Consider the following 14,488-nt stretch of genomic DNA (forward strand, 5'->3'; position numbering starts at 1 on the left):
CGCTAGAGGCTTGGGGAAGAGCAGCTGGAAAGCTGCCCGGCGGCAAGGGACGTGGGGGTGTTGGCTGACAGGCGGCTGAATATGAGGCAGCAGTGTGCCCAGGTGAGCAAGGCGGCCAACAGCACCCTGGCTTGTGTCAGAAACAGTGCGGGCAGCAGGACTGGGGCAGTGATTGTTCCCCTGTACTCGGCACTGGTGAGGCCGCAGCTCGACTATGGTGTTCAGTTTTGGGCCCCTCACTACCAGAGGGACGCTGAGGTGCTGGAGCGTGTGCAGAGAAGGGCAGCGAAGCTGGTGGAGGGTGTAGAGCACAAATCCTGTGAGGAGCGGCTGAGGGAGCTGGGGTTGTTTAGCCTGGAGAAAAGGAGGCTGAGGGGAGACCTTATCGCTCTGTACAACTACCGGAAAGGAGGTTGTAGCGAGGTAGGAGTTGGTCTCGTCTGCCAAGTAACAAGCAACAGGAGAAAAGGAAATGGCGCCGAGTTGTGCCAGGGGAGGTTTAGCTTGGCTATTAGGGGAAATTTCTTCACGGACAAGGTTGTGAACCATTGGACCAGGCTGCCCTAGAGGTGGCTGAGTCAGCAGCCCTGGAGGTATTTAAAAGCCATGTACAGGTGGTGTTTAGTGGTGGACTTGGTAGTGCTGGGTTAACGGTTGGAGTACATGATCTTAAGGGTCTTTTCCAACCTGAAGGATTCTATGATGCTGAGCGCGTTCTGCCATGGGGAGCTTGCGTCAGAGACCTGGGTAAAAGTTCGTTTCCGTGTCCAAGGCTTTGTTTGGGCAAGTGAAGGGCTTGTGTCAGAGGCTTGCAGCCCTCATGTGCCAGTCTTTGTGGTGTTGTTGTTGCTGGGGACCCACTTCCTAAGAGAGGCCTTGTAGCCCCTTCCCACGCAGCGCAACGGCCTGTTGAGCCCTGGCTTTGTGCCAGGTGAGGTTGGAAGAGCCTTGGGAGAAGAAAGGAAGAAGAGGCGTCTGAGGCTGGCATGCAGGAGAACTTTATTGAGGTGAAGAAAGAGTGAAAAGGCAGGAGCACCAAGTGGGAGGGAGGCATTCTTAGGTGCAAGTAGGGCGACCATCAACTGAGGTGCCTTGCATGCAGTAGATTTTGCCAGCGGACCGAGGTGTTCCTGCCCCGCAGTGGGAGCAGCGTGGCAGAGGTGCCTGGTGGTCTTTGTCTTGTGAGAAGCGGGAGAAGAGGAGGAGGTACACGGGCCATGTTTCCAGGCAGCCCGTGCTGGCCCCTTCCCTGCTTCCTTGCTTGGTGCCTTGAGAGGAAGAGGTGTGGACGGCAGGTCCGCGTGCGAGCAAGAGCGCGTCGGTGCGTCCTCAGTCCATGAAGTGGCTCCCAGGGGGTGGGTGGCTGGTGTCAGGGGTGGTGGCGAGGGCCCTTAGCAGGGGTAGCAGGCTCTTCTGGCGCCGAAGCAGCCCAGGCCTCCGAAGCCGTAGCCGTAGCCGAAGCCGCCGGAGATGGGCACTCCCTGGGCGCTGAGAGCGCTGCCCACGGCAGCCGATGTGGAGGATCCGACGGCGGTGTTCTGGGGGAAGGAGGTGAGGATGGGTCCTGGCAGGGTGACCAGCACGGTGGAAGGCTGGATGACGACGCGGGAGTCCTCGCACTGCCTGACGCAGGGCTCGTTGCAGCTGTTAGCCAGCGGGGTGGGTCCGCAGGGGTTGCAGAGGTTGTTGCAGGCCATGTCTGTGGTGCGGGGGGTCCCTGGAAGAGAGGGTGTTGAGGAAGCGGAGGGGCGTGGGGGTGCGAGGAGCGGTGCTGCAGGAGGGCAGGGGAGCGTGGAGGCGTGTTGTGTGGCGGTGGGGAGCGTGGCGGTGGGGAGGCTTTGTGGCTGGTGAAGGTGTGGGCAGAGGGTGGTGGGAGAGAGGGGCCAGGTGGGGCAGGAGAAAGGAGGAGAAGGGGGTTGGGGCTCACCTTGTTGACGTTGGAGGAGAAGGGGTGAGGAGAAGTGTGTGAGGGAGAGAGGCGCTGGTGCGTCTTTTATGCTGGTCCGGGAGGGGCGGGCCAGGCTTTGCGCATGAGAGCCTTTTGCAGCGAGCAGCTTTTGCGTGCCACAGCCTGGGGAGTAATGAGGTGGGGCGTGTCTTTGTTGCCGCAGTTCTGCAATTTCATGTTCTCGTCTTGAGGACGTGTCCACTTGGTCTTGGCTGCATTTTTTAAGGGAGAGTTTGTGTTTGGGAGGCTTTTCTTGGAAGGTGCGTGTCAGGGTTTTTGGCAGACGCATCCAAAGCGTAGGAGAGGTAGGGTGTCATCAGTGAGGTCATGCCATGGCACTCGTGTGGTGTGGTTTGTGGGTGCGTGGTGAAGAGGGGCCTCATTTCCTCACAGCCCTGGCAGAGTGGTGCGCGCTCTGGAGGTGTGTGGGGCGTGAGGGGTTGCCCCTTCCCTTGCGTTGGGTCTCTGTCTTGCAAGAGCAGGACATTGTCTTGGCAGGCCTGCTTAAGAGCTCGCCAGCCCTGTGGCGTTGGGAACGCTTGCGCGCTCCCCAAAGGCTTGTGTTGGCTCCTCCGTAGTACTCCCCTTAGCTGGGGTGTTCAGGTTTGCAGCCTGGGCTCTGACGTGACGCAGTGCTTGGTCTCTTGTGTGGCACATCCAAAGAAGAGCCGGTGAAGGGTCTAGATAGCGAGACTTCTGAGGAGCGTTTGAGGGAAGTGTGGGTGTTTGATAGGACAAGAGGAAAGGGCCTCAAGTTGCAGCAGGGGAGGTTCAGATTGGATGTTAGGAAAAAGTGTGTGAGCAAAAGGGTTATCAAGCACTGGAACAGGCTGCCCAGGGAAGTGGTTGATTCACAATCGCGGGAGGTATCAGAAAGACATGGAAACGTGGTGCTTAGGGCCATGGTTTAGTGGTGGACTTGGACATGCTAGGTTAACAGTCAGACTTGCTAATGTTAAAGGTCTTTTCCAACCCAAATGACTCTCTGATTGTTTATGGGGCACCCTGCAAGGGCAGGTGAGTTTCTGGAGAGCCTGTGAGTGTGGCGAGAGGCATAGGGTGAGTGGGAGCATCTGGCAGAGGAGGTGCTGAGCCGGGGCCTTTGGGGTCTTTCTTTGCGGTGAGTGCTGAGGGTTGAGGGTGCTTCTCTGCACAGTGTTTGACGGGAGAAGGAGGATTTGGAGATTGGCGAGGGGAGCTGGAGGCGAGCATGCAGCACGTGGCTGCAGAACTGAGAGCCTGGTAGTGGTGGATGGATGCGGAAGGGTTGATGAATGGCAAGGCGTGCCCCAGTTGAGCCGAGGTGAGCGTTTGCAGGCTGTTTGTCAGGCGAGCAGTGCTTGTTGCTGAGGAAGATGAAAAGAGGTACTAAGGAGTGCTGTGTGACTGGGTGCACGTAAGTCCCCAGGGCCTGATGGGTTGCATGCCCGAATGCGGAGGGTGCTGACAGCTGTCCTTGGGAGGTCCCTCTCCATTAGCTTGGACAGGTCATGGTTCTTCTGGGCAGTTCCTGAAGACGGGAAGAAAGCTCATATCCCCTGTATTTTTGCAGACGACCAAGAGGGAGGATCTGGAAAGTAGAGGCTGGTGAGCCTGCCCCTGTTTGATGTGAAGGCAATGGAGGAAATGCTCCTGGAAAGCGCTGCCAAGGCCAGGAAGGACAAGGAGGTGATGGGGCCTTGTTGGCATGCATTTACGAAGGGGAAATCGTGCTTTCTGACCTCCGTGTCTCCCTACGTTGAAGTGAGTCGCTTTGTGGGGGAGGAGAGCGCCACGTCTGGTGTTTACCTCAAGCTTTTACTGAAGCCTTTGACGCTTCCTCCCCTTGCGTGCTGCTAGACAAGCCAAGAATGTACGGGGTGCGTAAGGTGCCAGTGAGGTGGAGTGCAAAGTGGCTGAAGGTCTGGTCCCAGAGGCTTGTGATGAGTGGCCCAAAGTGCATCTGGAGGCAATTCTCAAGTGGTGTAGCCCAGGACTTGGATCGTTGTGGCCAACACTGTTCAACATCGTCCTCAGTGACACGGTCAGTGGGACGGAGTGCCCCCGTCAGCAAGTTGTGAGAGGATGCAAAATGTGGAGGAGTGTTTGAGGCACTGGTCATTTGTGCCACTTTTCCCAGGGAGCTGGAGGTTCTGGAGAACAGGGCAGAGAGGAATCTGCTGAAGTTGAAGAGGGGGAAGGGCAAAGTCCTGCCTCTGGGGAGGAATGGCGCTGGGCAACAGGCCATGCTAGTGAATGGAGAAAGCTGCAAAGACGTGGCATTGCCTTGGCAGAGAAGGCAAGGGTTTTTCAGTGCGAGGGTGGTGAAGCAGTGGAAGCGGTTGTGCAGAGAGGTGTTGGGAGTGTCCATGCTTGGAGAGACTGAAAAGCTGACTGGCCATGGTCGTGGAGAGCCTGCTCGAGCTGACCCTGCTTGAGGAGGTTGCATTGAACTGGGTGATCTCCAGCGTTTCCTTGTTATCTAAATGATTCTGTTTGTTGTGATTGTGCTTGCTGTGCTGGCCAGCGAGTCGTTCTGTGGAAGAAAGTTGGTCAACAGGGAGCAGAATGAAGCCCTCATAATCCAGATGCAATGGTTAGCGACCAGCTGCCCCACTCTAGACACACACAAGTCTATGGGGCTGGATGGGATCCCCCCAAGGGTACTGAGGGAGCTGCCACAAGTGCTCACCAAGCCACTTTCCATCATTTCTCAGCAGTCCTGGCTAACCGGGGAGGTCCCAGTTGACTGGAAGGTAGCAAATGTGATGGCCATCTATAAGAAGGGCCGGAAGGAGGACTGGGGGAACTACAGGCCTGCCAGCCTGACCTCGGTGCCAGGGAAGGTCACGGAGCAGATCATCTTGAGCGTCATCAGGTGGCACATAGAGGACAAGCAGGTGATCAGGCCTGGTCAGCATGGGTTTATGAAAGGCACGTCCTGCTTGACTAACCTGATCTCCTTCTATGACACGATGACCCGCTTAGTGGATGAGGGAGGAGCTGTGGATGTTGTCTGCGTGGACTTTAGTAAAGCCCTTGACACCGTTTCCCACAGCGTTCTCCTGGAGAAACTGTCTGCTCATGGCTCGGATGGGCGCACTCTTTGCTGGGTAAATACTGTCTGGATGGCCAGGCCTAAAGCGTTGTGGTGAATGGAGTGAAATGTGGTTGGCAGCCGGTCACAAGTGGTGATCCCCAGGGCTGAGTATTGGTGCCAGTTCTGTTTACTATCTTTATCCATGATCTGGGTGAGAGGATCGAGTGTGTAGCCTCAGTAAGTTTGCAGATGACGCCAAGTTGGGCGGGAGTGTTGATCTGCTCGAGGGCAGAAAGGCTGTACAGAGGGATGCGGACAGGCTGGATCGATGGTCCGAGTCCAGCTGTATGAGATTTAACAAGGCCAAGTGGTGGGTCCTGCACTCGAGTCACAACAACCGCATGCAACGCTAGAGGCTTGGGGAAGAGCAGCTGGAAAGCTGCCCGGCGGCAAGGGACGTGGGGGTGTTGGCTGACAGGCGGCTGAATATGAGGCAGCAGTGTGCCCAGGTGAGCAAGGCGGCCAACAGCACCCTGGCTTGTGTCAGAAACAGTGCGGGCAGCAGGACTGGGGCAGTGATTGTTCCCCTGTACTCGGCACTGGTGAGGCCGCAGCTCGACTATGGTGTTCAGTTTTGGGCCCCTCACTACCAGAGGGACGCTGAGGTGCTGGAGCGTGTGCAGAGAAGGGCAGCGAAGCTGGTGGAGGGTGTAGAGCACAAATCCTGTGAGGAGCGGCTGAGGGAGCTGGGGTTGTTTAGCCTGGAGAAAAGGAGGCTGAGGGGAGACCTTATCGCTCTGTACAACTACCGGAAAGGAGGTTGTAGCGAGGTAGGAGTTGGTCTCGTCTGCCAAGTAACAAGCAACAGGAGAAAAGGAAATGGCGCCGAGTTGTGCCAGGGGAGGTTTAGCTTGGCTATTAGGGGAAATTTCTTCACGGACAAGGTTGTGAACCATTGGACCAGGCTGCCCTAGAGGTGGCTGAGTCACCAGCCCTGGAGGTATTTAAAAGCCATGTACAGGTGGTGTTTAGTGGTGGACTTGGTAGTGCTGGGTTAACGGTTGGAGTACATGATCTTAAGGGTCTTTTCCAACCTGAAGGATTCTATGATGCTGAGCGCGTTCTGCCATGGGGAGCTTGCGTCAGAGACCTGGGTAAAAGTTCGTTTCCGTGTCCAAGGCTTTGTTTGGGCAAGTGAAGGGCTTGTGTCAGAGGCTTGCAGCCCTCATGTGCCAGTCTTTGTGGTGTTGTTGTTGCTGGGGACCCACTTCCTAAGAGAGGCCTTGTAGCCCCTTCCCACGCAGCGCAACGGCCTGTTGAGCCCTGGCTTTGTGCCAGGTGAGGTTGGAAGAGCCTTGGCAGAAGAGAGGAAGAAGAGGCGTCTGAGGCTGGCATGCAGGAGAACTTTATTGAGGTGAAGAAAGAGTGAAAAGGCAGGAGCACCAAGTGGGAGGGAGGCATTCTTAGGTGCAAGTAGGGCGACCATCAACTGAGGTGCCTTGCATGCGGTAGATTTTGCCAGCGGACCGAGGTGTTCCTGCCCCGCAGTGGGAGCAGCGTGGCAGAGGTGCCTGGTGGTCTTTGTCTTGTGAGAAGTGGGAGAAGAGGAGGAGGTACACGGGCCATGTTTCCAGGCAGCCCGTGCTGGCCCCTTCCCTGCTTCCTTGCTTGGTGCCTTGAGAGGAAGAGGTGTGGACGGCAGGTCCGCGTGCGAGCAAGAGCGCGTCGGTGCGTCCTCAGTCCATGAAGTGGCTCCCAGGGGGTGGGTGGCTGGTGTCAGGGGTGGTGGCGAGGGCCCTTAGCAGGGGTAGCAGGCTCTTCTGGCGCCGAAGCAGCCCAGGCCTCCGAAGCCGTAGCCGTAGCCGAAGCCGCCGGAGATGGGCACTCCCTGGGCGCTGAGAGCGCTGCCCACGGCAGCCGATGTGGAGGATCCGACGGCGGTGTTCTGGGGGAAGGAGGTGAGGATGGGTCCTGGCAGGGTGACCAGCACGGTGGAAGGCTGGATGACGACGCGGGAGTCCTCGCACTGCCTGACGCAGGGCTCGTTGCAGCTGTTAGCCAGCGGGGTGGGTCCGCAGGGGTTGCAGAGGTTGTTGCAGGCCATGTCTGTGGTGCGGGGGGTCCCTGGAAGAGAGGGTGTTGAGGAAGCGGAGGGGCGTGGGGGTGCGAGGAGCGGTGCTGCAGGAGGGCAGGGGAGCGTGGAGGCGTGTTGTGTGGCGGTGGGGAGCGTGGCGGTGGGGAGGCTTTGTGGCTGGTGAAGGTGTGGGCAGAGGGTGGTGGGAGAGAGGGGCCAGGTGGGGCAGGAGAAAGGAGGAGAAGGGGGTTGGGGCTCACCTTGTTGACGTTGGAGGAGAAGGGGTGAGGAGAAGTGTGTGAGGGAGAGAGGCGCTGGTGCGTCTTTTATGCTGGTCCGGGAGGGGCGGGCCAGGCTTTGCGCATGAGAGCCTTTTGCAGCGAGCAGCTTTTGCGTGCCACAGCCTGGGGAGTAATGAGGTGGGGCGTGTCTTTGTTGCCGCAGTTCTGCAATTTCATGTTCTCGTCTTGAGGACGTGTCCACTTGGTCTTGGCTGCATTTTTTAAGGGAGAGTTTGTGTTTGGGAGGCTTTTCTTGGAAGGTGCGTGTCAGGGTTTTTGGCAGACGCATCCAAAGCGTAGGAGAGGTAGGGTGTCATCAGTGAGGTCATGCCATGGCACTCGTGTGGTGTGGTTTGTGGGTGCGTGGTGAAGAGGGGCCTCATTTCCTCACAGCCCTGGCAGAGTGGTGCGCGCTCTGGAGGTGTGTGGGGCGTGAGGGGTTGCCCCTTCCCTTGCGTTGGGTCTCTGTCTTGCAAGAGCAGGACATTGTCTTGGCAGGCCTGCTTAAGAGCTCGCCAGCCCTGTGGCGTTGGGAACGCTTGCGCGCTCCCCAAAGGCTTGTGTTGGCTCCTCCGTAGTACTCCCCTTAGCTGGGGTGTTCAGGTTTGCAGCCTGGGCTCTGACGTGACGCAGTGCTTGGTCTCTTGTGTGGCACATCCAAAGAAGAGCCAGTGAAGGAGGTGAAGGGTCTAGATAGCGAGACTTCTGAGGAGCATTTGAGGGAAGTGTGGGTGTTTGATAGGACAAGAGGAAAGGGCCTCAAGTTGCAGCAGGGGAGGTTCAGATTGGATGTTAGGAAAAAGTGTGTGAGCAAAAGGGTTATCAAGCACTGGAACAGGCTGCCCAGGGAAGTGGTTGATTCACAATCGCGGGAGGTATCAGAAAGACATGGAAACGTGGTGCTTAGGGCCATGGTTTAGTGGTGGACTTGGACATGCTAGGTTAACAGTCAGACTTGCTAATGTTAAAGGTCTTTTCCAACCCAAATGACTCTCTGATTGTTTATGGGGCACCCTGCAAGGGCAGGTGAGTTTCTGGAGAGCCTGTGAGTGTGGCGAGAGGCATAGGGTGAGTGGGAGCATCTGGCAGAGGAGGTGCTGAGCCGGGGCCTTTGGGGTCTTTCTTTGCGGTGAGTGCTGAGGGTTGAGGGTGCTTCTCTGCACAGTGTTTGACGGGAGAAGGAGGATTTGGAGATTGGCGAGGGGAGCTGGAGGCGAGCATGCAGCACGTGGCTGCAGAACTGAGAGCCTGGTAGTGGTGGATGGATGCGGAAGGGTTGATGAATGGCAAGGCGTGCCCCAGTTGAGCCGAGGTGAGCGTTTGCAGGCTGTTTGTCAGGCGAGCAGTGCTTGTTGCTGAGGAAGATGAAAAGAGGTACTAAGGAGTGCTGTGTGACTGGGTGCACGTAAGTCCCCAGGGCCTGATGGGTTGCATGCCCGAATGCGGAGGGTGCTGACAGCTGTCCTTGGGAGGTCCCTCTCCATTAGCTTGGACAGGTCATGGTTCTTCTGGGCAGTTCCTGAAGACGGGAAGAAAGCTCATATCCCCTGTATTTTTGCAGACGACCAAGAGGGAGGATCTGGAAAGTAGAGGCTGGTGAGCCTGCCCCTGTTTGATGTGAAGGCAATGGAGGAAATGCTCCTGGAAAGCGCTGCCAAGGCCAGGAAGGACAAGGAGGTGATGGGGCCTTGTCGGCATGCATTTACGAAGGGGAAATCGTGCTTTCTGACCTCCGTGTCTCCCTACGTTGAAGTGAGTCGCTTTGTGGGGGAGGAGAGCGCCACGTCTGGTGTTTACCTCAAGCTTTTACTGAAGCCTTTGACGCTTCCTCCCCTTGCGTGCTGCTAGACAAGCCAAGAATGTACGGGGTGCGTAAGGTGCCAGTGAGGTGGAGTGCAAAGTGGCTGAAGGTCTGGTCCCAGAGGCTTGTGATGAGTGGCCCAAAGTGCATCTGGAGGCAATTCTCAAGTGGTGTAGCCCAGGACTTGGATCGTTGTGGCCAACACTGTTCAACATCGTCCTCAGTGACACGGTCAGTGGGACGGAGTGCCCCCGTCAGCAAGTTGTGAGAGGATGCAAAATGTGGAGGAGTGTTTGAGGCACTGGTCATTTGTGCCACTTTTCCCAGGGAGCTGGAGGTTCTGGAGAACAGGGCAGAGAGGAATCTGCTGAAGTTGAAGAGGGGGAAGGGCAAAGTCCTGCCTCTGGGGAGGAATGGCGCTGGGCAACAGGCCATGCTAGTGAATGGAGAAAGCTGCAAAGACGTGGCATTGCCTTGGCAGAGAAGGCAAGGGTTTTTCAGTGCGAGGGTGGTGAAGCAGTGGAAGCGGTTGTGCAGAGAGGTGTTGGGAGTGTCCATGCTTGGAGAGACTGAAAAGCTGACTGGCCATGGTCGTGGAGAGCCTGCTCGAGCTGACCCTGCTTGAGGAGGTTGCATTGAACTGGGTGATCTCCAGCGTTTCCTTGTTATCTAAATGATTCTGTTTGTTGTGATTGTGCTTGCTGTGCTGGCCAGCGAGTCGTTCTGTGGAAGAAAGTTGGTCAACAGGGAGCAGAATGAAGCCCTCATAATCCAGATGCAATGGTTAGCGACCAGCTGCCCCACTCTAGACACACACAAGTCTATGGGGCTGGATGGGATCCCCCCAAGGGTACTGAGGGAGCTGCCACAAGTGCTCACCAAGCCACTTTCCATCATTTCTCAGCAGTCCTGGCTAACCGGGGAGGTCCCAGTTGACTGGAAGGTAGCAAATGTGATGGCCATCTATAAGAAGGGCCGGAAGGAGGACTGGGGGAACTACAGGCCTGCCAGCCTGACCTCGGTGCCAGGGAAGGTCACGGAGCAGATCATCTTGAGCGTCATCAGGTGGCACATAGAGGACAAGCAGGTGATCAGGCCTGGTCAGCATGGGTTTATGAAAGGCACGTCCTGCTTGACTAACCTGATCTCCTTCTATGACACGATGACCCGCTTAGTGGATGAGGGAGGAGCTGTGGATGTTGTCTGCGTGGACTTTAGTAAAGCCCTTGACACCGTTTCCCACAGCGTTCTCCTGGAGAAACTGTCTGCTCATGGCTCGGATGGGCGCACTCTTTGCTGGGTAAATACTGTCTGGATGGCCAGGCCTAAAGCGTTGTGGTGAATGGAGTGAAATGTGGTTGGCAGCCGGTCACAAGTGGTGATCCCCAGGGCTGAGTATTGGTGCCAGTTCTGTTTACTATCTTTATCCATGATCTGGGTGAGAGGATCGAGTGTGTAGCCTCAGTAAGTTTGCAGATGACGCCAAGTTGGGCGGGAGTGTTGATCTGCTCGAGGGCAGAAAGGCTGTACAGAGGGATGCGGACAGGCTGGATCGATGGTCCGAGTCCAGCTGTATGAGATTTAACAAGGCCAAGTGGTGGGTCCTGCACTCGAGTCACAACAACCGCATGCAACGCTAGAGGCTTGGGGAAGAGCAGCTGGAAAGCTGCCCGGCGGCAAGGGACGTGGGGGTGTTGGCTGACAGGCGGCTGAATATGAGGCAGCAGTGTGCCCAGGTGAGCAAGGCGGCCAACAGCACCCTGGCTTGTGTCAGAAACAGTGCGGGCAGCAGGACTGGGGCAGTGATTGTTCCCCTGTACTCGGCACTGGTGAGGCCGCAGCTCAACTATGGTGTTCAGTTTTGGGCCCCTCACTACCAGAGGGACGCTGAGGTGCTGGAGCGTGTGCAGAGAAGGGCAGCGAAGCTGGTGGAGGGTGTAGAGCACAAATCCTGTGAGGAGCGGCTGAGGGAGCTGGGGTTGTTTAGCCTGGAGAAAAGGAGGCTGAGGGGAGACCTTATCGCTCTGTACAACTACCGGAAAGGAGGTTGTAGCGAGGTAGGAGTTGGTCTCGTCTGCCAAGTAACAAGCAACAGGAGAAAAGGAAATGGCGCCGAGTTGTGCCAGGGGAGGTTTAGCTTGGCTATTAGGGGAAATTTCTTCACGGACAAGGTTGTGAACCATTGGACCAGGCTGCCCTAGAGGTGGCTGAGTCAGCAGCCCTGGAGGTATTTAAAAGCCATGTACAGGTGGTGTTTAGTGGTGGACTTGGTAGTGCTGGGTTAACGGTTGGAGTACATGATCTTAAGGGTCTTTTCCAACCTGAAGGATTCTATGATGCTGAGCGCGTTCTGCCATGGGGAGCTTGCGTCAGAGACCTGGGTAAAAGTTCGTTTCCGTGTCCAAGGCTTTGTTTGGGCAAGTGAAGGGCTTGTGTCAGAGGCTTGCAGCCCTCATGTGCCAGTCTTTGTGGTGTTGTTGTTGCTGGGGACCCACTTCCTAAGAGAGGCCTTGTAGCCCCTTCCCACGCAGCGCAACGGCCTGTTGAGCCCTGGCTTTGTGCCAGGTGAGGTTGGAAGAGCCTTGGGAGAAGAAAGGAAGAAGAGGCGTCTGAGGCTGGCATGCAGGAGAACTTTATTGAGGTGAAGAAAGAGTGAAAAGGCAGGAGCACCAAGTGGGAGGGAGGCATTCTTAGGTGCAAGTAGGGCGACCATCAACTGAGGTGCCTTGCATGCAGTAGATTTTGCCAGCGGACCGAGGTGTTCCTGCCCCGCAGTGGGAGCAGCGTGGCAGAGGTGCCTGGTGGTCTTTGTCTTGTGAGAAGCGGGAGAAGAGGAGGAGGTACACGGGCCATGTTTCCAGGCAGCCCGTGCTGGCCCCTTCCCTGCTTCCTTGCTTGGTGCCTTGAGAGGAAGAGGTGTGGACGGCAGGTCCGCGTGCGAGCAAGAGCGCGTCGGTGCGTCCTCAGTCCATGAAGTGGCTCCCAGGGGGTGGGTGGCTGGTGTCAGGGGTGGTGGCGAGGGCCCTTAGCAGGGGTAGCAGGCTCTTCTGGCGCCGAAGCAGCCCAGGCCTCCGAAGCCGTAGCCGTAGCCGAAGCCGCCGGAGATGGGCACTCCCTGGGCGCTGAGAGCGCTGCCCACGGCAGCCGATGTGGAGGATCCGACGGCGGTGTTCTGGGGGAAGGAGGTGAGGATGGGTCCTGGCAGGGTGACCAGCACGGTGGAAGGCTGGATGACGACGCGGGAGTCCTCGCACTGCCTGACGCAGGGCTCGTTGCAGCTGTTAGCCAGCGGGGTGGGTCCGCAGGGGTTGCAGAGGTTGTTGCAGGCCATGTCTGTGGTGCGGGGGGTCCCTGGAAGAGAGGGTGTTGAGGAAGCGGAGGGGCGTGGGGGTGCGAGGAGCGGTGCTGCAGGAGGGCAGGGGAGCGTGGAGGCGTGTTGTGTGGCGGTGGGGAGCGTGGCGGTGGGGAGGCTTTGTGGCTGGTGAAGGTGTGGGCAGAGGGTGGTGGGAGAGAGGGGCCAGGTGGGGCAGGAGAAAGGAGGAGAAGGGGGTTGGGGCTCACCTTGTTGACGTTGGAGGAGAAGGGGTGAGGAGAAGTGTGTGAGGGAGAGAGGCGCTGGTGCGTCTTTTATGCTGGTCCGGGAGGGGCGGGCCAGGCTTTGCGCATGAGAGCCTTTTGCAGCGAGCAGCTTTTGCGTGCCACAGCCTGGGGAGTAATGAGGTGGGGCGTGTCTTTGTTGCCGCAGTTCTGCAATTTCATGTTCTCGTCTTGAGGACGTGTCCACTTGGTCTTGGCTGCATTTTTTAAGGGAGAGTTTGTGTTTGGGAGGCTTTTCTTGGAAGGTGCGTGTCAGGGTTTTTGGCAGACGCATCCAAAGCGTAGGAGAGGTAGGGTGTCATCAGTGAGGTCATGCCATGGCACTCGTGTGGTGTGGTTTGTGGGTGCGTGGTGAAGAGGGGCCTCATTTCCTCACAGCCCTGGCAGAGTGGTGCGCGCTCTGGAGGTGTGTGGGGCGTGAGGGGTTGCCCCTTCCCTTGCGTTGGGTCTCTGTCTTGCAAGAGCAGGACATTGTCTTGGCAGGCCTGCTTAAGAGCTCGCCAGCCCTGTGGCGTTGGGAACGCTTGCGCGCTCCCCAAAGGCTTGTGTTGGCTCCTCCGTAGTACTCCCCTTAGCTGGGGTGTTCAGGTTTGCAGCCTGGGCTCTGACGTGACGCAGTGCTTGGTCTCTTGTGTGGCACATCCAAAGAAGAGCCGGTGAAGGGTCTAGATAGCGAGACTTCTGAGGAGCGTTTGAGGGAAGTGTGGGTGTTTGATAGGACAAGAGGAAAGGGCCTCAAGTTGCAGCAGGGGAGGTTCAGATTGGATGTTAGGAAAAAGTGTGTGAGCAAAAGGGTTATCAAGCACTGGAACAGGCTGCCCAGGGAAGTGGTTGATTCACAATCGCGGGAGGTATCAGAAAGACATGGAAACGTGGTGCTTAGGGCCATGGTTTAGTGGTGGACTTGGACATGCTAGGTTAACAGTCAGACTTGCTAATGTTAAAGGTCTTTTCCAACCCAAATGACTCTCTGATTGTTTATGGGGCACCCTGCAAGGGCAGGTGAGTTTCTGGAGAGCCTGTGAGTGTGGCGAGAGGCATAGGGTGAGTGGGAGCATCTGGCAGAGGAGGTGCTGAGCCGGGGCCTTTGGGGTCTTTCTTTGCGGTGAGTGCTGAGGGTTGAGGGTGCTTCTCTGCACAGTGTTTGACGGGAGAAGGAGGATTTGGAGATTGGCGAGGGGAGCTGGAGGCGAGCATGCAGCACGTGGCTGCAGAACTGAGAGCCTGGTAGTGGTGGATGGATGCGGAAGGGTTGATGAATGGCAAGGCGTGCCCCAGTTGAGCCGAGGTGAGCGTTTGCAGGCTGTTTGTCAGGCGAGCAGTGCTTGTTGCTGAGGAAGATGAAAAGAGGTACTAAGGAGTGCTGTGTGACTGGGTGCACGTAAGTCCCCAGGGCCTGATGGGTTGCATGCCCGAATGCGGAGGGTGCTGACAGCTGTCCTTGGGAGGTCCCTCTCCATTAGCTTGGACAGGTCATGGTTCTTCTGGGCAGTTCCTGAAGACGGGAAGAAAGCTCATATCCCCTGTATTTTTGCAGACGACCAAGAGGGAGGATCTGGAAAGTAGAGGCTGGTGAGCCTGCCCCTGTTTGATGTGAAGGCAATGGAGGAAATGCTCCTGGAAAGCGCTGCCAAGGCCAGGAAGGACAAGGAGGTGATGGGGCCTTGTTGGCATGCATTTACGAAGGGGAAATCGTGCTTTCTGACCTCCGTGTCTCCCTACGTTGAAGTGAGTCGCTTTGTGGGGGAGGAGAGCGCCACGTCTGGTG

At 57.2% G+C, this 14,488-nt stretch overlaps 3 protein-coding genes across 3 annotated transcripts; all 3 read right to left on the reverse strand.

Annotated features, from left to right (window-relative positions):
• Positions 1 to 1,391: 1,391 nt before the first annotated feature.
• LOC142592976 (feather keratin-like) lies at positions 1,392 to 1,697 on the reverse strand. The gene has a single exon (XM_075705839.1). It carries the CDS (start codon positions 1,695 to 1,697, stop codon positions 1,392 to 1,394), a length of 306 nt encoding a protein of 101 aa, XP_075561954.1.
• Positions 1,698 to 6,765: 5,068 nt separating this feature from the next.
• LOC142592977 (feather keratin-like) lies at positions 6,766 to 7,071 on the reverse strand. Its single transcript, XM_075705840.1, has one exon. The coding sequence runs from the start codon at positions 7,069 to 7,071 to the stop codon at positions 6,766 to 6,768; it is 306 nt and encodes a 101-aa protein (XP_075561955.1).
• A 5,077-nt stretch (positions 7,072 to 12,148) lies between these two features.
• On the reverse strand, positions 12,149 to 12,454 carry LOC142592975 (feather keratin-like). The gene has a single exon (XM_075705838.1). The coding sequence runs from the start codon at positions 12,452 to 12,454 to the stop codon at positions 12,149 to 12,151; it is 306 nt and encodes a 101-aa protein (XP_075561953.1).
• Positions 12,455 to 14,488: the final 2,034 nt, after the last annotated feature.

The sequence above is a fragment of the Pelecanus crispus genome, chromosome 2 (genome assembly GCF_030463565.1).
Source record: "Pelecanus crispus isolate bPelCri1 chromosome 2, bPelCri1.pri, whole genome shotgun sequence".
Taxonomy (NCBI): domain Eukaryota; kingdom Metazoa; phylum Chordata; class Aves; order Pelecaniformes; family Pelecanidae; genus Pelecanus; species Pelecanus crispus.